This window comes from Cyberlindnera jadinii (genome assembly GCF_001661405.1).
Source record: "Cyberlindnera jadinii NRRL Y-1542 unplaced genomic scaffold CYBJAscaffold_3, whole genome shotgun sequence".
In the NCBI taxonomy this organism is placed as follows: Eukaryota; Fungi; Ascomycota; class Saccharomycetes; order Phaffomycetales; family Wickerhamomycetaceae; genus Williopsis; species Williopsis jadinii.
In genome coordinates this window covers 456,048-475,066 of record NW_017963654.1, presented here as the reverse complement: position 1 = coordinate 475,066, position 19,019 = coordinate 456,048, and the positions used below count along the sequence as shown (strand labels likewise).

Below are 19,019 nucleotides of genomic sequence, written 5' to 3'. Positions count from 1 at the left end.
CTGAGCCTACTGAGCCTACTGAGCCTACTGAGCCTACTGAGCCTACCAATACAACCGATACAATTGATACATCTCATGAAGCTGAGACAGCTCACGAGTCAACGGAAGCTGCTGAGCCTGCAGACTCTTCCAAAATTGTGGACGAGTCGGTTGACGTAAGTGATGAACCTGTTAATGCTAGTGAAACTGCTGAAGCCACCGTATCTGAATCGGTAGATACTACAACTGAGCCAAGCGAAGACACACAGGTCGGAGATGATAAGCCTACAGAGGAAGAAACACAAGATGATAAATTTGACGATGTTGATATCAACTCTAACGCCAACGAGGAAGAAGAACAAGATGATCAAGCTGATAAAGCAGATGAAGGACAAGTACAAACCAATGTGACCAAACCAACAACAGGCTCGAATAATTCAAAAAAGAAGAACAAGAATAAGAGGAAGGGTAAGAAATGATCTTCCTGTACTGTATAACTACAAACATATATCTACAATTCAAAATCGTAAATCACTCTATGTCCTGCATTGAAAAAAAAGTGCTAATGATTGTTCTACTATCCAAACAAATTGACATTAAATTACGTTCCATTGTGGTTGTCTGCATGTATTCATTATTCTCCAAAGAGTCTTCTTACCCTTCTGAGCACGGAATCCTTTTCAGGGTCATATGGGTGTTCCTTTGAAGGTATCTCCAAAATTGCTGGGAAGGCATTGGTGAAATTATCTACCCTAAATCTGATTCTCTCGGCAATATGTTGGTTGATCAAGAGAATTGCAATGTCATCTCTTTTGTCAACATAATCGTCAAATGCCTTATCAATCTGTTCATCTGTAGTTTTCCCTTCAACAACGTAAAAGTTCTTCTCCGAAGAAGAATCGTCAACTTGGCCAATTCCAGCAAGAAGCATACCCGTGATTGTGTCTTCATCACCAATCACTGCAATGAGCGTTCTGTTCTTTATAGAGTCTGCCATCTTAAATGTAACCTTGCTCTTTCTTCCTCCTTGTTAATAGAGACCCTACCACCGTTGTTTGGGAAAGAGTGCTCCTGGTTAAATTTGGCTGCTCGTATGCAGACTCCCGCAACTGAGAAGGACAGATATAACGTAGGGTAACACTTCCAACGTATGGTTGAGAAAAAAAAAGAACGAAGACAGAGGGAGAAGAACACGCATAGAAATTTCAGCTGATGAACATGTGCAAGAGAAGAGCACGGTGTTCGATTTGTGACCATACCCAATGCTTCTAAGATCCTTTAACAGACAATCGGTCAGAGTCTTCTCCACTACCCCTTGTTCTCTTGCAGGACATTCGAAATGGGCAAACATCAAGCACGACAAGGCTAGAAACGATGCACAGAAGAACAAGATCGCCAACAAGTTTGCGAATGCCATCGCAGTCGCTGCGAAGCGTAAGTGTTTGGTGAATTTTTGTATTTGATTTCCCCGTATATCATCAATACGTGTGCTAACATGAGAGACAGTTGGTGGTCCTGATCCTTCAAAGAACGTTAGGCTCTCTGCAGCAGTGGAGGCTGCGTCAAAGGCCAACGTTGTGAAGAAAGTGATTGAAAACGCCATAAGAAGAGGTGCCGGTCTTGGTTCCGACGCTGCGAAGGAAAACGTTGAAACCGCTGTTTATGAAGGTGTTGGTCCAGGCAATGTGTCGTTTGTCGTTGAGGCACTGACCGATAACAAGAAGAGGACATTTAGCGACGTTAGAGCGGCGTTCTCCAAATACGGTGGAAACCTATCTCCAACGCTGTTCCAGTTCGATAGAAAGGGTTACATCGTTATCGATCCGAAGGAGGATGACTTCGACACCGTCTTTGAGAAGATTGTCGATCTCGGAGCTGATGACATTGAAGAGGTCGAAGGTGAGGATCGGATGAACTTTGAAGTCATCACAGAAGCCGGCGACACTGGAAGAATCGCATCTGAGTTGAAGAAGGACTACACAATCAAAGAAGTGGGCATTGCGTACCTCCCAAAGGACGATGCCATTGTTGAAATCGCTGATGAACTTGTCAAGGAAAAGTACGACAAGTTTGTCCAAATGCTTGACGACCTTGAAGACGTTACAGACTACTACACAACGCTACAAGAGTAAACATAAGCACTCTTGCATCATGTACATATATCAAGACAAAACCGACAAATTTATGGGCATCATATACCAATGTACATAGCTCTAGGACATTAAACCACTACATCACTATATCTTTCACCAATATCAATGTTTATTCCGTGGATCAAATATCAACAAGGGGAAAAAGAAAGAAAAAAATAAATAACCATATAAATGCTAAAAAATTTAATAAAGGGTCTGTCACAACGATTCCCCTTTCATGTTCAACCCCCCTCGTCTCCATAGTCGTTCCCACTTTATCAATCTGGTCAACCCATAAACGTTGAGCACAAAATAAAAACACCGATATAAACCCTCGTGAATATGAAGTTGATTGTAATAAAACTGTTGCAAAATGACAACTAAGCCAATGAAGATACTAGAGATATCAACAAAAGAGTGAATACATCACAACCAGGTGTACTGTCTCTCAATCCTCCGCCGCTATCGTTTCTTCTATTATGAAAAAAAGAACCTCTGATCCTTTTACTCAGACTTTTCAGCAACTGGCTCAGCGACTGGAGCTGGAGCCTCAACAGCTGGAGCTGGAGCCTCAGCAGCTGGCTCAGACTTAAGCAACTCAGAAGTAGCAGCAGATTGGGCTGGGTTTCTGGCCAATCTCAAGGATTTGTCGTGAGCAAACTTCTTGTAGGTGAAGAAAGTAGCAGAGGAGACAGCGACACCCATAACCACAAACAATGGGGTCAATTCAAGTGGAATGGCAACACCAGACTTCTTGGCAGCGTTGAACAAGTATTGGGAAGGTCTCATCTTTTTCTTTGGATTGCTTTATTTAGAGATTAAAACTGAAAGAATAGTATCGTTCGAAGTGTGTTGTGTATGATTAGTTTTACTGTGACGATTTTTTTTCCTTCACTTTCCCTCCTCCCCCCATCGAATCACCTTACGATTTTTGGCGCGACATTGAACAGCGAAAGTGGGAAGAAAACCACAAAAAGCAGTGGTTGGAGCTAACTAAAAATCGCGAAATTGAAGTTATTTACAAAACTTTTGGTTGGCTACAAGGGTTGACTTCCCAAACAGGAAGTTTTGTAGGATATGTGCCAGTATGGGTGATATTTACAGTAGGGTAACCTTTTTTTCTACCTGGGTAGGATCTCTATAGCTTCACCATCCAGTCTTTGATAACATCATAGGTCAGCCATGACACAGCCATTGAGGGCACCACTTTGAACAGATTCGCTACCAGGCCTTTGTATAGCCCTGCAAATCCTTCGGTCTTGACAATTGTCTCAAGGGCGTTCCACACAGATGTGTACTTGAATCCCAATTCGCTCTCGTGACCACCCATGGTTAACACTTGAAATCTTCTTCGTAAAAGGTCAAACGGGTATGTCAAGGTTTGAGCAATACCACCAGCAGTGGCACCTAGCAGCAACTTGATGAGAGGGTTGGAGTCTTCAGGAACGAATTCTTTTAACTGTTCGTAAACAGCAAAATTTATAGCCACATAAGGTGCGACACCCAGAGTCGTTGGATAGACACCTCTGTACAAGCCTAATATTCCACCTTCTGTTTTATAAATCTTCCCCAAGAGTTCCATTACACCAGGTGGTTTTTGACCAGCGTGTACCTTGGATTCTGATAATTTGGCCAAATTTGCCGTTTGAATACTTAACCTCGTTCTTACCAGATCGAGTGGGTAAGTTGCAAAGACACTTGCAATTCCACCAATGAATCCTGCAAACAGTCTTTGAAAGTTGTTCAAATCAATTTCTCCAGGCTTCAAGAGCATGAACTTTATCCTCTGATAAACAAAGAACTGTACTGCAGAGTAGGGGAAGATTCGAACACAGTTTAATCCATTCCCGCGGAACAAACCTTTTACACCTTCTTCTTTGTACATCTTTGCAATTGTTGGGAACATTCCCTGATAATTGGCCTTTCCTGGTCCTTGCAATTGAAACAGAATCTTTGCCCTTTCAACAGGCGCAATAACAGTTCTCGACACGATGCCTCGCCGCTCCCCCTGCCAATAAGGAAGCTGTAGAGTCTTGTCTGAGCATCGATCTAAATGCATCCGCTGTGGTGGAATAGTCAGCCATTGTTTCTTTCTTCTAACTGCTATCTAATGAAGACAATTGAACTGAAACTTGAAGAATATAGACTGGGCTCTCTTCTTCGTTTACTGGATCTGAAATCACTGGTTAACGTCCCCGTCTTGTGATCATCTTTTCCACTAAAGTTGTTGGAATGTTTACTCTTTTTTTCAGCCTGAACAACCCTCGGGGAAGGGAAAAACCCCCAGTGTTGGAAGAATTCGCGATGTTGGTTTTTAACGTGGGGGACGCTGTAAGTAAAGACAAACCTCACTTTCCCTTAAGCGTTTGAGTCAGATGGAGTGATCTGGGTATTTGTTCTTAGGAGGAATAAAACACAACAAATCATGGCTCTTTATTCTTGCTTTGGTTTCCTGGTTTTGTTTTTTTCGTTCCTCAAAGCGCTTTTCAGGGGTTTGATCAGCGGTATTATTCAAAGCCCTTGCGGTATGTAAGTACGCTAAGTGTTCAGGGAGGTTCTTAAATTTTTGACAGAGCTGTTATACACAACACATCGGCCTTTGGACACTATGGTGCCTATCATCGTGGAATATAAGGTGATGATTCGCTTGTTTTAGGTATACGAATACGTGGTGCAATTCCTAATCGCACTGTCATTTGTTTCTTATCTCTCAGTTCAAGTGGAAAATCAAAGAAGAAGAGCAGAACACTTGGCTTGCTTGAGTCACCATGACTCAATTCTCTTAACTCCACGATGTAGGTGTTGCACAGCGCTGCGAATCGCAAATCATCGTGCCTTTCAATCTCGGATTTCACAGTGGCAGGGGGGCCAGATTCGATTTGAAGAGATCCCCTGTGTGTTTACTGTGTGTATGTGTGACGTAAACACCCTCACGCGAAGGTCCGGGGTAGACAGCTCCTTTTCGGTTCAGCACAACAGAGAAGTATCAGTATCAACGGCTGACGGAGCTTTACCAACAAACGCTGAAAAATCATATGCCACATACAGCTCGTATAACTAGTATGGGGTGATTGGAACCACTCAAGTCAACCCAACCTACACTCCCCTAATGCTGCGCACAGTGCAACGACTGTCCCAACAGGTCTACACACGCCACATGCTCCAAAGCGTACCGGAACTTTTAGTGAGTCGACTCGAGCCAAATAGAAAGATAAAATAGAGTTAATCGAAAGACCCGTGGCGTGTTTCAGAGTTTGTAGCGTCTGTACACTACAAAACACCACATAGGGGTATCCTCATGGGCTACAGGAACCAACGTCCTTAGTGTTGATTGGCTTGTTTTTCCAGAGGGCTGGGTGTGTTGTGAGTTTTCTTGCCTTTTCTTTTTCGTAGTATAGATTTACTTCCGTTGCAATTATAACGTCATGAAACGTTGAGATGGAAACAGCCCGTATCACCGTGAGTGAGTAGTGCGAATAATTCATCGCTGTCCTTGGTTTAACCCATATTCCACCTTGTGAACACCCCGCCTTACACAGGGGATTTGGCCAATTCACATTCAACGCTGTGAACTGTTTGGTTCTTTAATTCCAATTGGCTTTGAAGAACATGCTCACCTTAGCTCGGGTCTCTCTTTCCCTCCTTTTTTGTGTCATAATTCGCTTTTGCCGAATGGTTCCAGTTCGTTTTGTTCAGAAGCAATGAAACTTCCAAATTTCCCGGCCCGGAGCAACGGTTGGTGACTCAAGGATTAATTTTTTGTCTTGTTTTTTGTGTGTGTGTTTGCTTAGCCTTCTTGACTATGCAAGAATCTGGGGCAAATGACGTACTTCTCCGGGGGTCCCAACCGCACACAGACAAAATCTTACCAATTCCTCCATGCAACAACCGATGGACAACCGGGGCGGTCTTAAGGACATGACAAATTAACGTGGTTGTCAAAATTTTGAAAAGCACCTGTGTAAATCGTACGCACGATAGGGAATGGCGTAGGGGTCGCATATATAAGAAGGCCCTCATACCCCAGGTTTCCACGTCCCTCCATTGTAGAGTTTTATAATCATCAATCTACGAGATCCATATTCATTTAACATTCAAACACATATATTCAGCACAATGAACGCCAGACACGTCCTCAAGCTTAAGAATGTTGCAACTGCTGCCCGTATCAGACTCCCAAACTCCAGAACTTTGGCTATGTACAACACACAATCACAGTTCAGATTGGTGAACAAGGATGTTCCAAAGGAACAACAACAACAGAAACAAACCTCTGGTTCTTCAAAGAAGACCACCTCTGAGAGACCAACCATCTACTCTGAGGGTGAGGTTGAGACCGCTGGCCCACACATCAGATTGTAATTTTTATACGGTCGGTTGAAAGTCTCTGGTAGACTTGGCTTTATGTTCTTTTATGGCTCTTATACATAGCTTGAGAGAATCTTTGAATGGTTTCTTCTTTGGTTTTATAGTTTATTACAAAGGTTTTTTATAGTTTATTACAAAGGTTTTTTGGCGGGATTTTCAAAAGTTTTACGAATTGTAGATTGGCCTGTAAAATTACAAGAATGTTTATAGAACGTAATCGTATCTCACATCACCAACAACACCACCGTTCATGCTGGATCTCACCTGTCTCGCAAATAATCCCTTGTCCTTCATGAGGACACTAGCACTCTGCTTATTCAAAGGATCTGTAGGGTTTGGCTCGAGGAATAGGAACAGCAGTCCCACTAGTATCGAGTTCAAGTTGAGAACCGGCGACCAGTCCTCTCGAAGGATGTTGAGACAGATGTTACCTTCAAGGTCAATGTTTGGGTGGAAGATTCTTTGTAGACACTTCACTTTTGGCGCCTCTATAGGGAAATTCTGTCCTATTTGTATGCTGAATTTGAATCTACCGTGTTGATAAAACCCCTCGTCAGGTGATATGACAACCTCCAAGTTCATATTTGTATCATCCACACATTTCAGCTGAATGGTCTTTGGTAGTTGAATCTCTGCTAGGTCTTTTTGAATGCGAAGCTGTGCTGGTGTTATCTTTGTTGTTGAGCTGGTCTGGCCCTCCATTTGCTCTTTCTTCTTTTGTTGCATCTGTCTTAGTTTTAGCTAAAAAGGCGTTAGACTATCTCTATTGTTCATCTGACACTGGTTACTCACCATCTTGGCTTTGTTACTGTGCGATATGTGTATTCTGATTTGTTCGATTTTGATCAAAAGACAGGAAAGTGTGCTGAAGATGGTAAATAAATAACACCAGGGAGCGGGCGCTGAGTATTTCGCGAAGATTTCCTGATTGGAAACTACTAGTGCGTCAACCATTGGTGTGTACGAGCTTGAAGGTACTCGATCTGCCACTGAAGAAAGTACGCAGTTGCAACTGACTGGACAAAAATGAGTATTGGTTACTTAATGATGTCTTTCTCTCATAGTCAATACATGCAATTGGATATTTGCCTAGACTGCGAAATATTCAGCACGATCGCTACTACTTGTGTCAGTGTCAAGTTTACCGTAGCATGTTGAACAATCACTCATCTCAACGCCACCGAGTCACATAGGTATGAGGTGTGGTCTGGATATTCGAAATCATCATGAAGATTAATTAATGAGCTGGCTTCCATAAGATACTTCGTGTAATCATGGCAGGACTTATTCGATAACATTACGACCACCATTCAGGTGAGAACACTGGGCCCGGGAAAAATCGACCAAAAATTGGCCATTTTTCTTCCGCGAAAAAAATGGGCAATGGCTTATATAATCAGGTGGTTGGAACACGTAATGTCGGCAAAGTTGGACTCAAACCGACATGGGACTAGAGTTGGATAGTGCTCCAACCAAATTCGGGATTATGATTGATTACATAATAAATTCGGAATTAGTTATAATTACATAATAATTAAATTTTTGATATTTTTATTGTTTTAATTTTCGTTTTATGAAATTGGCAAAAATTCCAAATTTGGAATGCAATGCATGCAGTAAAATGCGGAAATTATTTTTTGCAAAAATAGCAAAAATAAAATCCAAATATAGAAAACCCTCAGCAAACTTGAAATGGAAAGAAACCCCGAAATGGAAAGAAAGCCTGAAATGAAATGAAAGCCTGAAATGGAAAGAAAGCTCGAAATGAAATGAAAGTCTGAAATGAAAAGGATAAACTTACCAGAAACTTACCAGAAACCAACCAATGTCACGTTACCAACGAAATAAAACAAAATGGATCATGATAATAGGCCAATTCGAGAGAAAGAACAACAAGGGATATCAGACTAGTGCAATGGCTATTATGTAAAGGCACCCAGCAACCACCTGTTGTCATCTGTATAAGTGTGTTAGTAGTGTTCATCTTCCAATTCCCCCATCCCTTATCCTCAATTCAACATACCTAGTAACTCGTTTGATCAGTGGCTTTTCTGCTTTCCCCAGCCCAACCATTGCCTTCTATTTTCGTTAGTAGTAAAGGTGACTCTTCGTGGTAAGAACAGGTGTTCTTTGAATCGAATGTACTGGTTGAATACATACAACCAAGCACTATAGGAGGGTAGCATCAACCATGCCTAATTGTTTCAAGCCAAAGCTCCTTGAAGTAAACTTGTTTCCATGGAGTGCTTGGAAGGAAGGGAGGGAAAACATTTTTGAAAGATTGGGAGCTACTTTTATACCCTTTGGCCACGGAGGACAGGTGGGTATGGCAACTTAGGTGGTTATGGCAACTAAGGTGGGTATGTCGACTTAGGTAGCATCGTCCAATCAATTGTTTACTTGCTTCAATGTTTACCTGTTTACGAAGGTTTGTTTACAAATTGTACATTTTAGGAACCTGTTTTAGGCCATCTATGCGCCTTTTTAGGACATTCCGTCGATCCATGCAGCAAGGCGTTCCCAATTGGGTTGTCTGAAAGCTAGAACATCATAGCGAATCACCGTACCGAAGCCGCTACAGATCAACTTGTTAAACGTGATATCCTAGACCGTCTTATAGCTTTGAATCTATCAGTGATAGTTCAGAATCATTGAAGAACTTGATGGGCTTTAATTTAGCTCCTTAGCTGGGTGCTTTTATTGCTTGTTTTGAGCATTTTACAACACAAATAGCTCTTTAACTTTTCTGATGTATAATGGACGTGTTTTTCTTAAGTAAATATTCAAATCTCGCCAAACAAAATTCTTAAAAAATAAAACCAAATCTAACTTTAGTATACTATAGACCATGAGTTTAGTGTTTAATGCATTAACTGTGTCAGTCTATTGTTACAATGTCTTCTTTTAAGAGGAACAAGTAGACTATTATTTGTTGAGTGAGAGATTCCTCAGCTGCCCCTGCCACTTAGTTTTTCGCAAAACTGTACTTTACAGTGTGTATACACTACTGTGCACCCCCTATTTACGTAGCGACAGAGACTTCTCTTTATGTGATCAGGGATTACAAGACTGGCCCTTGCAGGAATCCAACCTCCATGGAGGATTACTGTTTCAGGGCGAGTCTAAACCAACGAATCCAAAGAGTGGCTTCATTCAAATTCAGATGTCCAACTTCAATCAAATTTGAGTTTCTGGCCCACAATGACTTATGACTAGCTAAGATATCGCTTCTTGCAGTTTATACAGTTTACAAGTCTAATGCGCTTATTGCTCAACAAACATCTCAGATTCATGTAGATATCGCTCAGGTATGGCTTTCTAGGCATAATTACATATCTTGTTGCTGTTCTTCAAAGTGTTTCCTATGTATTTACACTGGTAACTTGCCTTTAATGGAAATTAACGTCAACGTTGAGGTAACCACCGCGTGCACTTCAAGCTAACATCAGGCCCCTCATAAGTTGTGAGCCCTGAAGAAAATCTACCAAAAAGGTCTGAAAAGTCTCATATCCGGTTGCGATCCCCCCTGAATTTTCATCTTTCTGACCTTGAGTCTGCCAATTTTCACCAATTTGTCCGTGCAACTTCCGATTTTCTAGTCCCTGCCCGGTTAGTCTGCCAATTTCCACCAATTTGCCCGTGCAATTTCCAATTTTCAAGTCCCATCCCGGTCAGTCTGCCAATTTCCACCAATTTGCCCGTGTAACTTCCGATTTTCAAGTCCCAGCCCGGTTAGTGTGCAAAATTTTTACCTATTTGGCCGCGATTCTGCCATTTTCACCGACTTGACCACAAAATCCCCCCCAAACTGCGAGATTCTCAGCCTTTTCCACCCTTAACTATGGGGAGCCGGCGGATTTTCGGAGCTCTTGTTTTGTCCAATATGCGGCGAAAAAAAATTAGTATGGTGAAGCGGCCGTTTTCCCGGGCCCAGTGTATGCGGCGAAAAAAAATTAGTATGGTGAAGCGGCCGTTTTCCCGGGCCCAGTGGAATGGCAAAAAAAATGGAAATATTGAGGACCACGAGATTCGAACTCGCGCATCCGTAGATATCAGAGCCTAAATCTGACGCCTTAACCACTCGGCCAAGCCCTCATATACCATACCTGCTCAAGTCATTTTTAGATCATACACACAACAACTCTCATAAGATGAACTTGTTCAATATCATTTAAACTGGCTTAGTTTAACTTCCAATCAAGCATGCAGTATTATCAGCATGCTAGCAGTGTAATTTGACATTCTTTTCACTTGTATTTTCCATTCAATGATGCTTTACCGTTGTCATTTCACTATGAATTTGTCCTTTGCTTTGCCTGTGACGCCTGCATAACTAATCAACCCACCGCAAAGTTACGTCCGGCTTCTCATATAAAGAAGCTTCTCCATAGTGAAATTTCCCCTCTCATTAAAACCATCTTGTTCTGTATAACAAGCTAGGAAACTATGGCACATAGTAGATTACAGTCACCCAAACCATCCTCAAGACATGGTTCAAGACCACAGTCGAGACAGGCTGGTAATGAAGACGACGACGAGTTGGCGATGTACTGCATCAACTTCAACAACTTGGACCAGTTGATTGCTGATAGGTTGGAAAAATTCTCAAAGAGCAATTCAGTTGAAGACGAAGAGAAGAAGAAGAAGTACCCCTTGCACAATGTCAAGATGCTTACTGATTTGTTAATTGCACCAAAGACTCCTATCCCATCTGGCGATCGTGAGATGCTGCTTAACCAACTCTACACTTTGAACGTGAAGAATCCAACTTCGAGTCGAGACTTGTTCCCGGAGATGGTTCAACTCTTCAAAATCTCACAAGCATATGACCGTTTGATTGCCATAAGAAATGTTGCAGCCACTGCAGTGGCACACTGTGATGATTTCGCTGACGAAATCATCGAATTTCTCTCATACCTGGAGTCCAAGATCCTGTCTGAAGATCTGGAGAACCCTTTCAAAGAACAATACATCTATGCATATGCAGTTATGACACTTGCTGTTTATGAAGGTTCTGGAACTTTTGGTGTTGATGACAAGTTGCACTTCTTAACAGACACACTCCTGGGATATGGAACGGACGTTGATACAAACACCGATGTCATAAGCGCTCTGTTGTACGGTATTGGCGGTCTATTCACACTGTTGTTGAACAGCTCTGCTCTAAACGAAGAATATGAAACTCTACTGGAGTCCTCGATGGAGTATTTCCTCGATTATGATATTGACTTGCCGATCCACAGGCCAATGGCAATGCTCATTGCCCTTGCCTATGAGACCTATGACTACTCCGATGAAGATGGTGAGGCATTTGACGAACCAGCCCCTTATGACAATACTTACTTGATTGAGCAACGGTTAAAAGAGCTTGTCAGTGGTGCTAAGTCAGTAACGAAGAAAACATCAGCTATGGATTCGAGATCTGTGTTCAGAGAGGCAATGCACACCGTAGAGTACTACTCTGATAAGGCTAAGAGGCTGGAAATCATGGATAAGAGCTACCCAGATTCTTCTAGACAAGTGTTAACTCATGTCAGATTGAGTAAGTCAAGATCCATTGCAGTGAAATCGTGGGTGGCCCTGTTTAGACTTGTTCTGTTGAAGTGGGTATTTGGTGTTGGATTGCACAACCAGCTTGCCCACAGCTCTTCGTTATCGAGCATGGTTCAATATTCCCCTTCTTTCAAAATTGTTAAAGAACTTGCAAACGATGAATCAGACGTTGATGACAATGATGATATGTATCACGAAAAATCTCACGTTTCACATAAACGTAAGCAGAAGGAAATTGCCAACAGAAGAATGGAGAAGCTAACTAGTAAATTGGACCAGTCTGGTCTGAACGATGAAGATGAGCCTTAGCTACGCTGATATCTTAATTGTATAGTCCAGAAATAATTTATATTTTGAATACTAGAGATGTCCAAATTAATTAATGGATGAACAAGCACTAACCCGTAATTATTCAATCTGTTTTCTCATTAGGGTCCTTGTGTGATAGGGGAGACCAACCAGCAATGGCACCACCAACTACTGTAGGAACCATGGTGAGAGCAGAAAGAGCATGAGTGTGTTCACCAATGGTGCTTTCCTCGTCGTTTGACAGCGAATCTCCTCTCCATCTGCTATACAACGATTTTGGACTGAAAGAGGATCCCTCACGGACGTACAGAATGTCATTTTTAACATTCTTGAAAGCAGGAACTTCAGACCATTTCATTTCGTACTCATCATAATCATGAAGTGATATCCGTGATTTCTTTGAACGCTTTAAGAAACTCAATGTGATAATACTAAGGAATATGTTGAAAGCCTTTTGTGGGAAAATAGCAATGACCCATTCGTCAGGGGTTATACGGATAACAACACCCCATGGAAGGGAAAGCATTCCACAGATGATAGCAGTACCCCACATTGCACCTGTTTGTCTGGCAATGGAAAATGCAGAACCACCCACAAACATGATCAAGACCTGAATACCTGCGATGAGAGCTGAAATTCCAAGGAAATAGTAGTTTCTAAACAAATCCTGGAAGAAGTTCAGGTTGAAAGCAGTACAACGAGCTCTGACAGAACTGATTCCATCAGCTTCATCCAACTTACGGGTGACCCACAACTTGAAATATTGTAACCACACAAATGTGTTGAAAGTCATCGCATCTAATTGTTCCTTCTGGTGATCAGTCACATGTTTATCACCGAAAAAGATCTTCTCACCACCAAAATGAAGGACAAATGTAACAACAAGTTGTAAACTCGATTGACCAAGAATCATCTTCCACATAGAAACAGAGATAAGAGAACTCTTACGGCCATCTGGTTTCCTATCAAGAATTGTGTTATCAGGTTTATCAGTTGCAAGTGCCAAAGCAGCCAGGGTATCCATAATCAAATTAACCCATAAAAGCTGGACAGCAGTTAAAACAGATTTACCCTCTGATGATGCCACAGCAGACACAAATGTAAGAACAACGGCTGTAATGTTGACAGTAAGTTGGAATTGAATGAATTTCTTAATGGATGTTGAGACACAACGACCCCACTTAATTGCATCAACAATAGCAGCAAAGTCATCAGTCATAAGAATAATGTCAGATGCCTCTCTGGCAACTTCAGTACCAGAAATACCCATAGAAAAACCAACATCGGCTAATTTCAGAGCAGGGGCATCATTTGTACCATCACCAGTGACCGCAACAACATCTCCTTGTTTCTTCAAGATCTCAACGAGCACTCTCTTGTCTTCCGGAGATGATCTAGCCAACACTCTCAGTTTTGGAGCAATACGTGACTTCTCTGTAGAAGCCAGCTTTCTAAAAACCGGTCCCTCCATACATACATCGTCGTCTTCCAGATCTTGCTCATGAATTATACCACAATTCAATGCAATAGCTCTCGCAGTTATGACATTATCACCAGTAACCATACGAACAGTGACACCAGCTCTTTTACATTGTGCCACAGCTTCTTGAACACCAGGACGCAATGGATCTTTGATACCAACAATACCGTCAAAGGTGAGTCCAGTTTGAGTTGAAGGGATCGTGAGGGCCTTACCAAGAAGCAAATCAGCATCAGCCTCTGGGTTATCATCCTTTGTTAGTTCCTTCGGAGGCCAGGAAGAAAGGTTGAAATCCTTATGGGCAAGAGTTATGGTTCTCAATGCCATTTTTGCATAGTCAGTAATCTTCTGCGTAAAGTTCTCAACGTCAACTGGTTGTAAGTCAACCACCTTGCCTTCTTTATTCATTTGGGTACATCTTGCGAAAATCACTTCAGCAGCACCTTTGATGTAGAGTCTATAGTTGTCCCCTTGGTACTTACAAACTATACCACCCCATTTTCTTGATGATTCGAAGGGGATAACTTGTACAACAGACTCAATCCCCAGCAGTGATGGGTTCGTTCTCAATATATGTAAAGCTTGATCACCTTTCATATTCAAAGACTTTTCAGCTAACATTAACAATGCAGTTTCTGTTTTAGAACCGATAAACGGTTCAGGCTCAGGATTACCAAATGCATTGCTTTGTTTCGACTTTCTTGACCACCAATGCTTTGTAGGTTTAACAACGGGGTTTTGATCAACATCGGATTGCTTGTTTTCAAATGCTGTTGAGTTGAGTGCAATGTTAGTCAAAACATCTCTCTTAACAGCTTCAGGGAGATCCAATTCATCTGAACTTGCAATTGTTGAAGTAGAATTATCGTCAAACTCCTTGTTGGAAATATTACCATTGACCACTTTCATTCTGTTTTCTGTCAATGTACCAGTTTTATCTGAACACACGGCAGTTGCACCACCCATAATTTCACAAGCTCTCAACACTCTAACCAAGTTGGCATCCTTCGCCATTCTAGTTGTGGCAAAGGCCAAAGCCAGAGTGACTGCCAGAGGTAAACCTTCTGGTACTGCAACAACAATAAGAGTGATAGCGGTGATGATGATATCCACAAACTTTGAACCCTTCAGCGCTGGTGATAGATCTGCATACTCATGACCACTCCTTAGATTTGCACAGAACTTGATGAAAAGTACAAAGAAAAGGACCAAAGATGCAATGATACCATATTTGGTGATACCACCAGCCAAGTTGTCCAGTCTTATTTGAAGTGGTGTCTGTTCAGTTTCCACGTTTAAAGATTGCATTGTACGTCCGTGGATAGAATTTGGACCCACTGCTGTGATGATTGCTCTACCTAAACCGGAAATGAGCCTTGAACCAGATATGAGGAATGGATCTGGAACACCTTTAGTTCCAATATCGGCCTCGCCCTCTGGGAACTTCTCGTTATAAGTCAACAATGCAGGTTCCAGTGCCATCTTACGTACAGAATGGGATTCACCGGTGATTGAGGATTCATCACATTCACATGATCCTGCTACCATGACACCATCCGCAGGCAAGACATCACCAGTTTGTAGAGTGAGAATGTCTCCAACCAAAAGGTCATAGATCGAAATGACGTGTTCCTCGCCTCCTCTAATGACGATGATCTCACGGTCACTCTTCTTTGCGTTCAGTCTGGCAAACTGAAGCTCCTTTTGGTAGTTGTTCAGTGCACCAACAAGCACAACAATCGCAATCGCAACAATAATGGCCACACCTTCAACCCATTCAACTTTTGGAACGACGTTACCTTCCGCGTCGTATTCATCTGGTTGTCCAAAGTATTCGTATAGCCCCAACGCCAGCGAAACCACCGCGGCAACAGATAGCAATATCAACACTTTATCGTGCATTTCCTGCCACGCGAGTTGTAGAAACGACTTGGACTTCTTCTCGGGCAGCCTATTGACACCAAACTGTTCCACTCTAGCGTCGACATCGGGTAGCGATGGACTCAGCCCATTCTTGGCGTCTGTTTTCAATGTCTTGTAGAACGTTGTGGCGCTTCCGCTGAAGCGCTGCTTGAAGAACTTTATAGACTTCGGGTCGTGGATCTCAGCGAGGTCATCCAGCGTAATGTCGCAGAGCGGATTGCTTGTTCTCTTCGTAACGGTTCTGGTCAACGTCCCTGCAGTTGACCTTCTCGATATATTGCCAATCACCGCTTCCGCCATGGTGTTGGAATCTCAGCCTGACGTGAAAGTGGATGCCTTTGTTGTTGTACAGTTATAAACACACACACACACGCACTTCACAGCGTAAGTAAAGAAAATCAAAAATGTGGGATTCTGTGGGAAACTGGACAAGTGCAAACGTGTGTCGACCCTCCAATGAAACCAAGGGAAATCGGTAGCGTTTTAATACTTTCTTATCAAGAGCTTTCTAAAGCAGCAAACCAAGAAAATTCTGGTACATGTTAAAGTACAATTAAAATCCCATTCTCGTGATCACAGAGGGCATTAAGGCTGGAGACGAGCCAGAAGGAAGCCACTCCCAGTAAGTGGGCTGTGTAAAGGGAGCAGCAGCGCATGCATGTGTCCTTGCCTGTGTGTAATTTCACCTGCCGCGGGGCCCTGAACCCTAAGCTCGCAGAGCTCTCTGCGTGGGTGCGCCCTAGTGGGCGCAGCACGATCCCACGGTGGTTGTTATACGGAGCAAGAAATCACCAATCTTGTTGAAGAGTCGATCATCTACAATGTACAGATTCCATCGACGCTTCGATGTCTTGTGATGTAAACCATGGTGAATGGTTTGCAGTCTGACGTGTTACAGTCTCACACGACCAGAATGGCTCTGAATGGCCGAGCTCTGCTGGAGGAGGCCACCACGACTTGGAACTAGCGCGTATGGCTTACTTGTGTGTGTCTGCTTAGGTAAGCAGGTACCTCGGTATGAGAAGTAGGATGCGCTTGTCAAGATAGTTCGTTGCCATAGGCGATCTGCACTTTCTTCAATGCGGACGCTTTTATGTCCAAGAAGGGAAATACACATACCTCGGAGATTGAAATTTTTATCGCATACACACAGTAACTTCGAAAATTGCTAACACCAAGAGCTTTCGTAGTCTGTCCATTACCTCATCGTTGGTACTTATCCTTGAGAAAGTTGCTGAAGTACAACGACGATCTGTGGTTGATGCAACTAACAGCTTTGGAGGATTTTGACGGTTGACCAAAGGCGTAATCATGACCCAAGCTTCGCCCATTTCTATCTCCGTTGTCGCTGGGCAGACATTCCTATTGTTCAACATTGATGACATCAAATATGTAAGGCAATTGGGTATTGTGGGATCACTAGTTGGTACACTGCCTGCTGCTCCACAGCAGAACCTGTTCTTGGGCGTGCCGTTACAATTGATGGCCGAGGAGGCACTATGGCTGGTGGAACATGGCTATGCAAAGTTGATACCCGATGACCGCTTCATTAGAGACATATATGACCATCTCTCAGATAGTGACATCATGTTAATCGAGCGTGAGTTGGAACAGACGAGGCAGAAGGAGAGGAGTTGGAAGATTCAGGAACATCAAGCTAAGCTGGATAGACTCGGAGTCACGAAAAGAGGTGGCAGTAACGATAAGGAACTAATTGAACAAGGTTTAACTGTTGTTGTGAATAACACCCCTTCAAGGTTACCAAGCTATGTATTCTTCAAAAGGTTGTATGAAGAGTCAGACATTTTACAGAAGAACCTCTTGTCTGGTTTACGGAAAGATACCCTCTCCTATAGAGTATTCTCGTATTTGAAATCAACAGGCTACTACATGGCACCAGGCCTAAGGTTTGGTGGTCGGTATATCGCATATCCAGGAGATCCACTAAGGTTCCATGCCCATCTTATAGTGAATTGTGTTGGATGGAACGAAGACATCGGCCTGGTTAATATGGTTGGAGGTGGTAGATTGGCAACAGGTGTGAAGAAACTATGGGTAATTGGAAGTCAAGATCCAGATAAAGATCAGAACGTACAATGTTTTTCTGTTGAATGGGCAGGATTTGGGTAAATTTCGTCTATTTAAGAATTTTTGCACTCAATTCATCGTCTAATGATTTCGTTTCCAAGTATTCGTCTTTCTTTGACTTTATAGTCTTTGCAAATACACTGTACACAGTGTTGAACTCGCCTAAACTCTTGAAAACAGGTAATAGATCACAAAAGTCATCCACTTTTTGTAACAACTCCTTGTCCACTTGGAACTCATCCTCAGTCTTTAGTCTGTTCTTGAGTTGTTCAACAATTGTTTCAGACAGGACATTCAACGATTCCTGTAACTCTGATGGCGTTATTTGAATAGTCAATTCATCATTGCTTTTCGAGCCAGTAGGTGCAACACGAGATTTCTTAGTGTTTGACTTGCTTTCATCGTAAGCAATTGATACAACAGACTTGATCGTCTCAAGTGCATTTTGAACCTCGAGCAAATTTTGTTTGGCCTTAGTCAACAGTAAAAGCTTATTTATACCTTTAAAAGGGCCCTCTGAGTCCTGGTCTTTATTCTCCTTTAATTTCGTACCAATAGCAGCGATTGTGTCGTTAAGCGAATGTATAGATATTGACAAGGAGTCAATGTAGTACTCCAATCTCGTTGTCGGCATTAGGTTGTTTGAAGAGCCTACACTCCCCTTCGCACTGGCGTCATAGGAATAGGAAACAATAGAGTTGCAGTTGTACAGTTTTGAAATTTGTGACTCCAGCTCATTCGTCAGTTCATTCGTATAGTAATCCATGTGTGTCAGCAGAATAGCCGACCGTTCCTGGAGTTGTTGGATGTACTTCAGATTAGTCAGGTTATTACCACCACTTGACACAGCACTCTGGGCATACACGGCATCCAGGTAAGCGTGTGGAACAAACTCATCGTCAAAGAACATCGACAGTAATTCATCAGACATGTTGGCTAAAGGGTTGTTGCGATGTTGTGGGATGCAACAGTGCTAGAGATCAACAACGTGGAAACCCAAAAAGTGTTTGTTTGAAGTTCGAGAAAATAACAATGCCTGAGTTAGCTGTAGCAAAACACAACAACTCGTTCAATTGTTTGTATACGGTGAATTACAAACGTTGTCAAAGCACGCCTATACAGAGCTTCGGTGTACACAATCTCCTAGTCGATATTAGATGTTGAGCTGGGTTTAAAATCAAGAAACT

At 42.4% G+C, this 19,019-nt stretch overlaps 7 protein-coding genes and 1 non-coding gene across 8 annotated transcripts in view; 3 read left to right on the top strand and 5 right to left on the bottom strand.

The window, feature by feature from the left end:
- CYBJADRAFT_125137 (DUF28-domain-containing protein) overlaps positions 1 to 2,111 on the top strand; it is a gene marked incomplete at both ends in the record, with an annotated part of 3,449 nt that extends 1,338 nt beyond the window's left edge. Inside the window, 3 exons of the mRNA XM_020212575.1 lie at positions 24 to 447; positions 1,279 to 1,413; positions 1,486 to 2,111. Of these exons, the coding sequence (XP_020071824.1) occupies positions 24 to 447; positions 1,279 to 1,413; positions 1,486 to 2,111 (1,185 nt within the window). The remainder of the gene's footprint in view (positions 1 to 23; positions 448 to 1,278; positions 1,414 to 1,485) is intronic.
- Positions 2,112 to 2,615: 504 nt separating this feature from the next.
- Positions 2,616 to 4,170, bottom strand: CYBJADRAFT_171797 (mitochondrial carrier; the record flags this gene model as incomplete). Its single annotated transcript, XM_020216259.1, has 2 exons — positions 2,616 to 2,900; positions 3,262 to 4,170. 2 exons carry the CDS (start codon positions 4,168 to 4,170, stop codon positions 2,616 to 2,618), a joined length of 1,194 nt encoding a protein of 397 aa, XP_020071823.1.
- Positions 4,171 to 6,626: 2,456 nt separating this feature from the next.
- On the bottom strand, positions 6,627 to 7,783 carry UBC12 (NEDD8-conjugating protein UBC12). Its single transcript, XM_020213143.1, has 2 exons — positions 7,272 to 7,783; positions 6,627 to 7,220 (listed from the first exon to the last, which is right to left on the bottom strand). Exons 1-2 carry the CDS (start codon positions 7,431 to 7,433, stop codon positions 6,684 to 6,686), a joined length of 699 nt encoding a protein of 232 aa, XP_020071822.1. The 5' UTR covers positions 7,434 to 7,783; the 3' UTR covers positions 6,627 to 6,683.
- Positions 7,784 to 10,493: 2,710 nt separating this feature from the next.
- On the bottom strand, positions 10,494 to 10,574 carry CYBJADRAFT_t42. The gene has a single exon. It is a non-coding gene; the product is annotated as a tRNA-Leu (tRNA).
- Positions 10,575 to 10,740: 166 nt separating this feature from the next.
- Positions 10,741 to 12,595, top strand: CYBJADRAFT_166560 (uncharacterized protein). The gene has a single exon (XM_020214540.1). The coding sequence runs from the start codon at positions 10,926 to 10,928 to the stop codon at positions 12,339 to 12,341; it is 1,416 nt and encodes a 471-aa protein (XP_020071821.1). The 5' UTR covers positions 10,741 to 10,925; the 3' UTR covers positions 12,342 to 12,595.
- On the bottom strand, positions 12,336 to 16,275 carry PMC1 (calcium-transporting ATPase PMC1). The gene has a single exon (XM_020214539.1). It carries the CDS (start codon positions 16,042 to 16,044, stop codon positions 12,445 to 12,447), a length of 3,600 nt encoding a protein of 1,199 aa, XP_020071820.1. The 5' UTR covers positions 16,045 to 16,275; the 3' UTR covers positions 12,336 to 12,444.
- A 305-nt stretch (positions 16,276 to 16,580) lies between these two features.
- Positions 16,581 to 18,240, top strand: SEN34 (tRNA splicing endonuclease subunit SEN34). The gene has a single exon (XM_020214538.1). It carries the CDS (start codon positions 17,056 to 17,058, stop codon positions 17,872 to 17,874), a length of 819 nt encoding a protein of 272 aa, XP_020071819.1. The 5' UTR covers positions 16,581 to 17,055; the 3' UTR covers positions 17,875 to 18,240.
- On the bottom strand, positions 17,851 to 18,961 carry COG7 (Golgi transport complex subunit COG7). Its single transcript, XM_020214537.1, has one exon. The coding sequence runs from the start codon at positions 18,761 to 18,763 to the stop codon at positions 17,882 to 17,884; it is 882 nt and encodes a 293-aa protein (XP_020071818.1). The 5' UTR covers positions 18,764 to 18,961; the 3' UTR covers positions 17,851 to 17,881.
- Between the last annotated feature and the right edge of the window lie 58 nt (positions 18,962 to 19,019).

Bases quoted from the DNA above. Each gene is read 5' to 3' on its own strand.
- PMC1 (XM_020214539.1), bottom strand. From the start codon at position 16,044: ATGGCGGAAGCGGTGATTGGCAATATATCGAGAAGGTCAACTGCAGGG.
- CYBJADRAFT_166560 (XM_020214540.1), top strand. From the start codon at position 10,926: ATGGCACATAGTAGATTACAGTCACCCAAACCATCCTCAAGACATGGT.
- SEN34 (XM_020214538.1), top strand. From the start codon at position 17,056: ATGACCCAAGCTTCGCCCATTTCTATCTCCGTTGTCGCTGGGCAGACA.
- UBC12 (XM_020213143.1), bottom strand. From the start codon at position 7,433: ATGGTTGACGCACTAGTAGTTTCCAATCAGGAAATCTTCGCGAAATAC. The intron at 7,221-7,271 runs GTGAGTAACCAG...ACGCCTTTTTAG, and splicing joins ACAGTAACAAAGCCAAGATG to CTAAAACTAAGACAGATGCA.
- COG7 (XM_020214537.1), bottom strand. From the start codon at position 18,763: ATGTCTGATGAATTACTGTCGATGTTCTTTGACGATGAGTTTGTTCCA.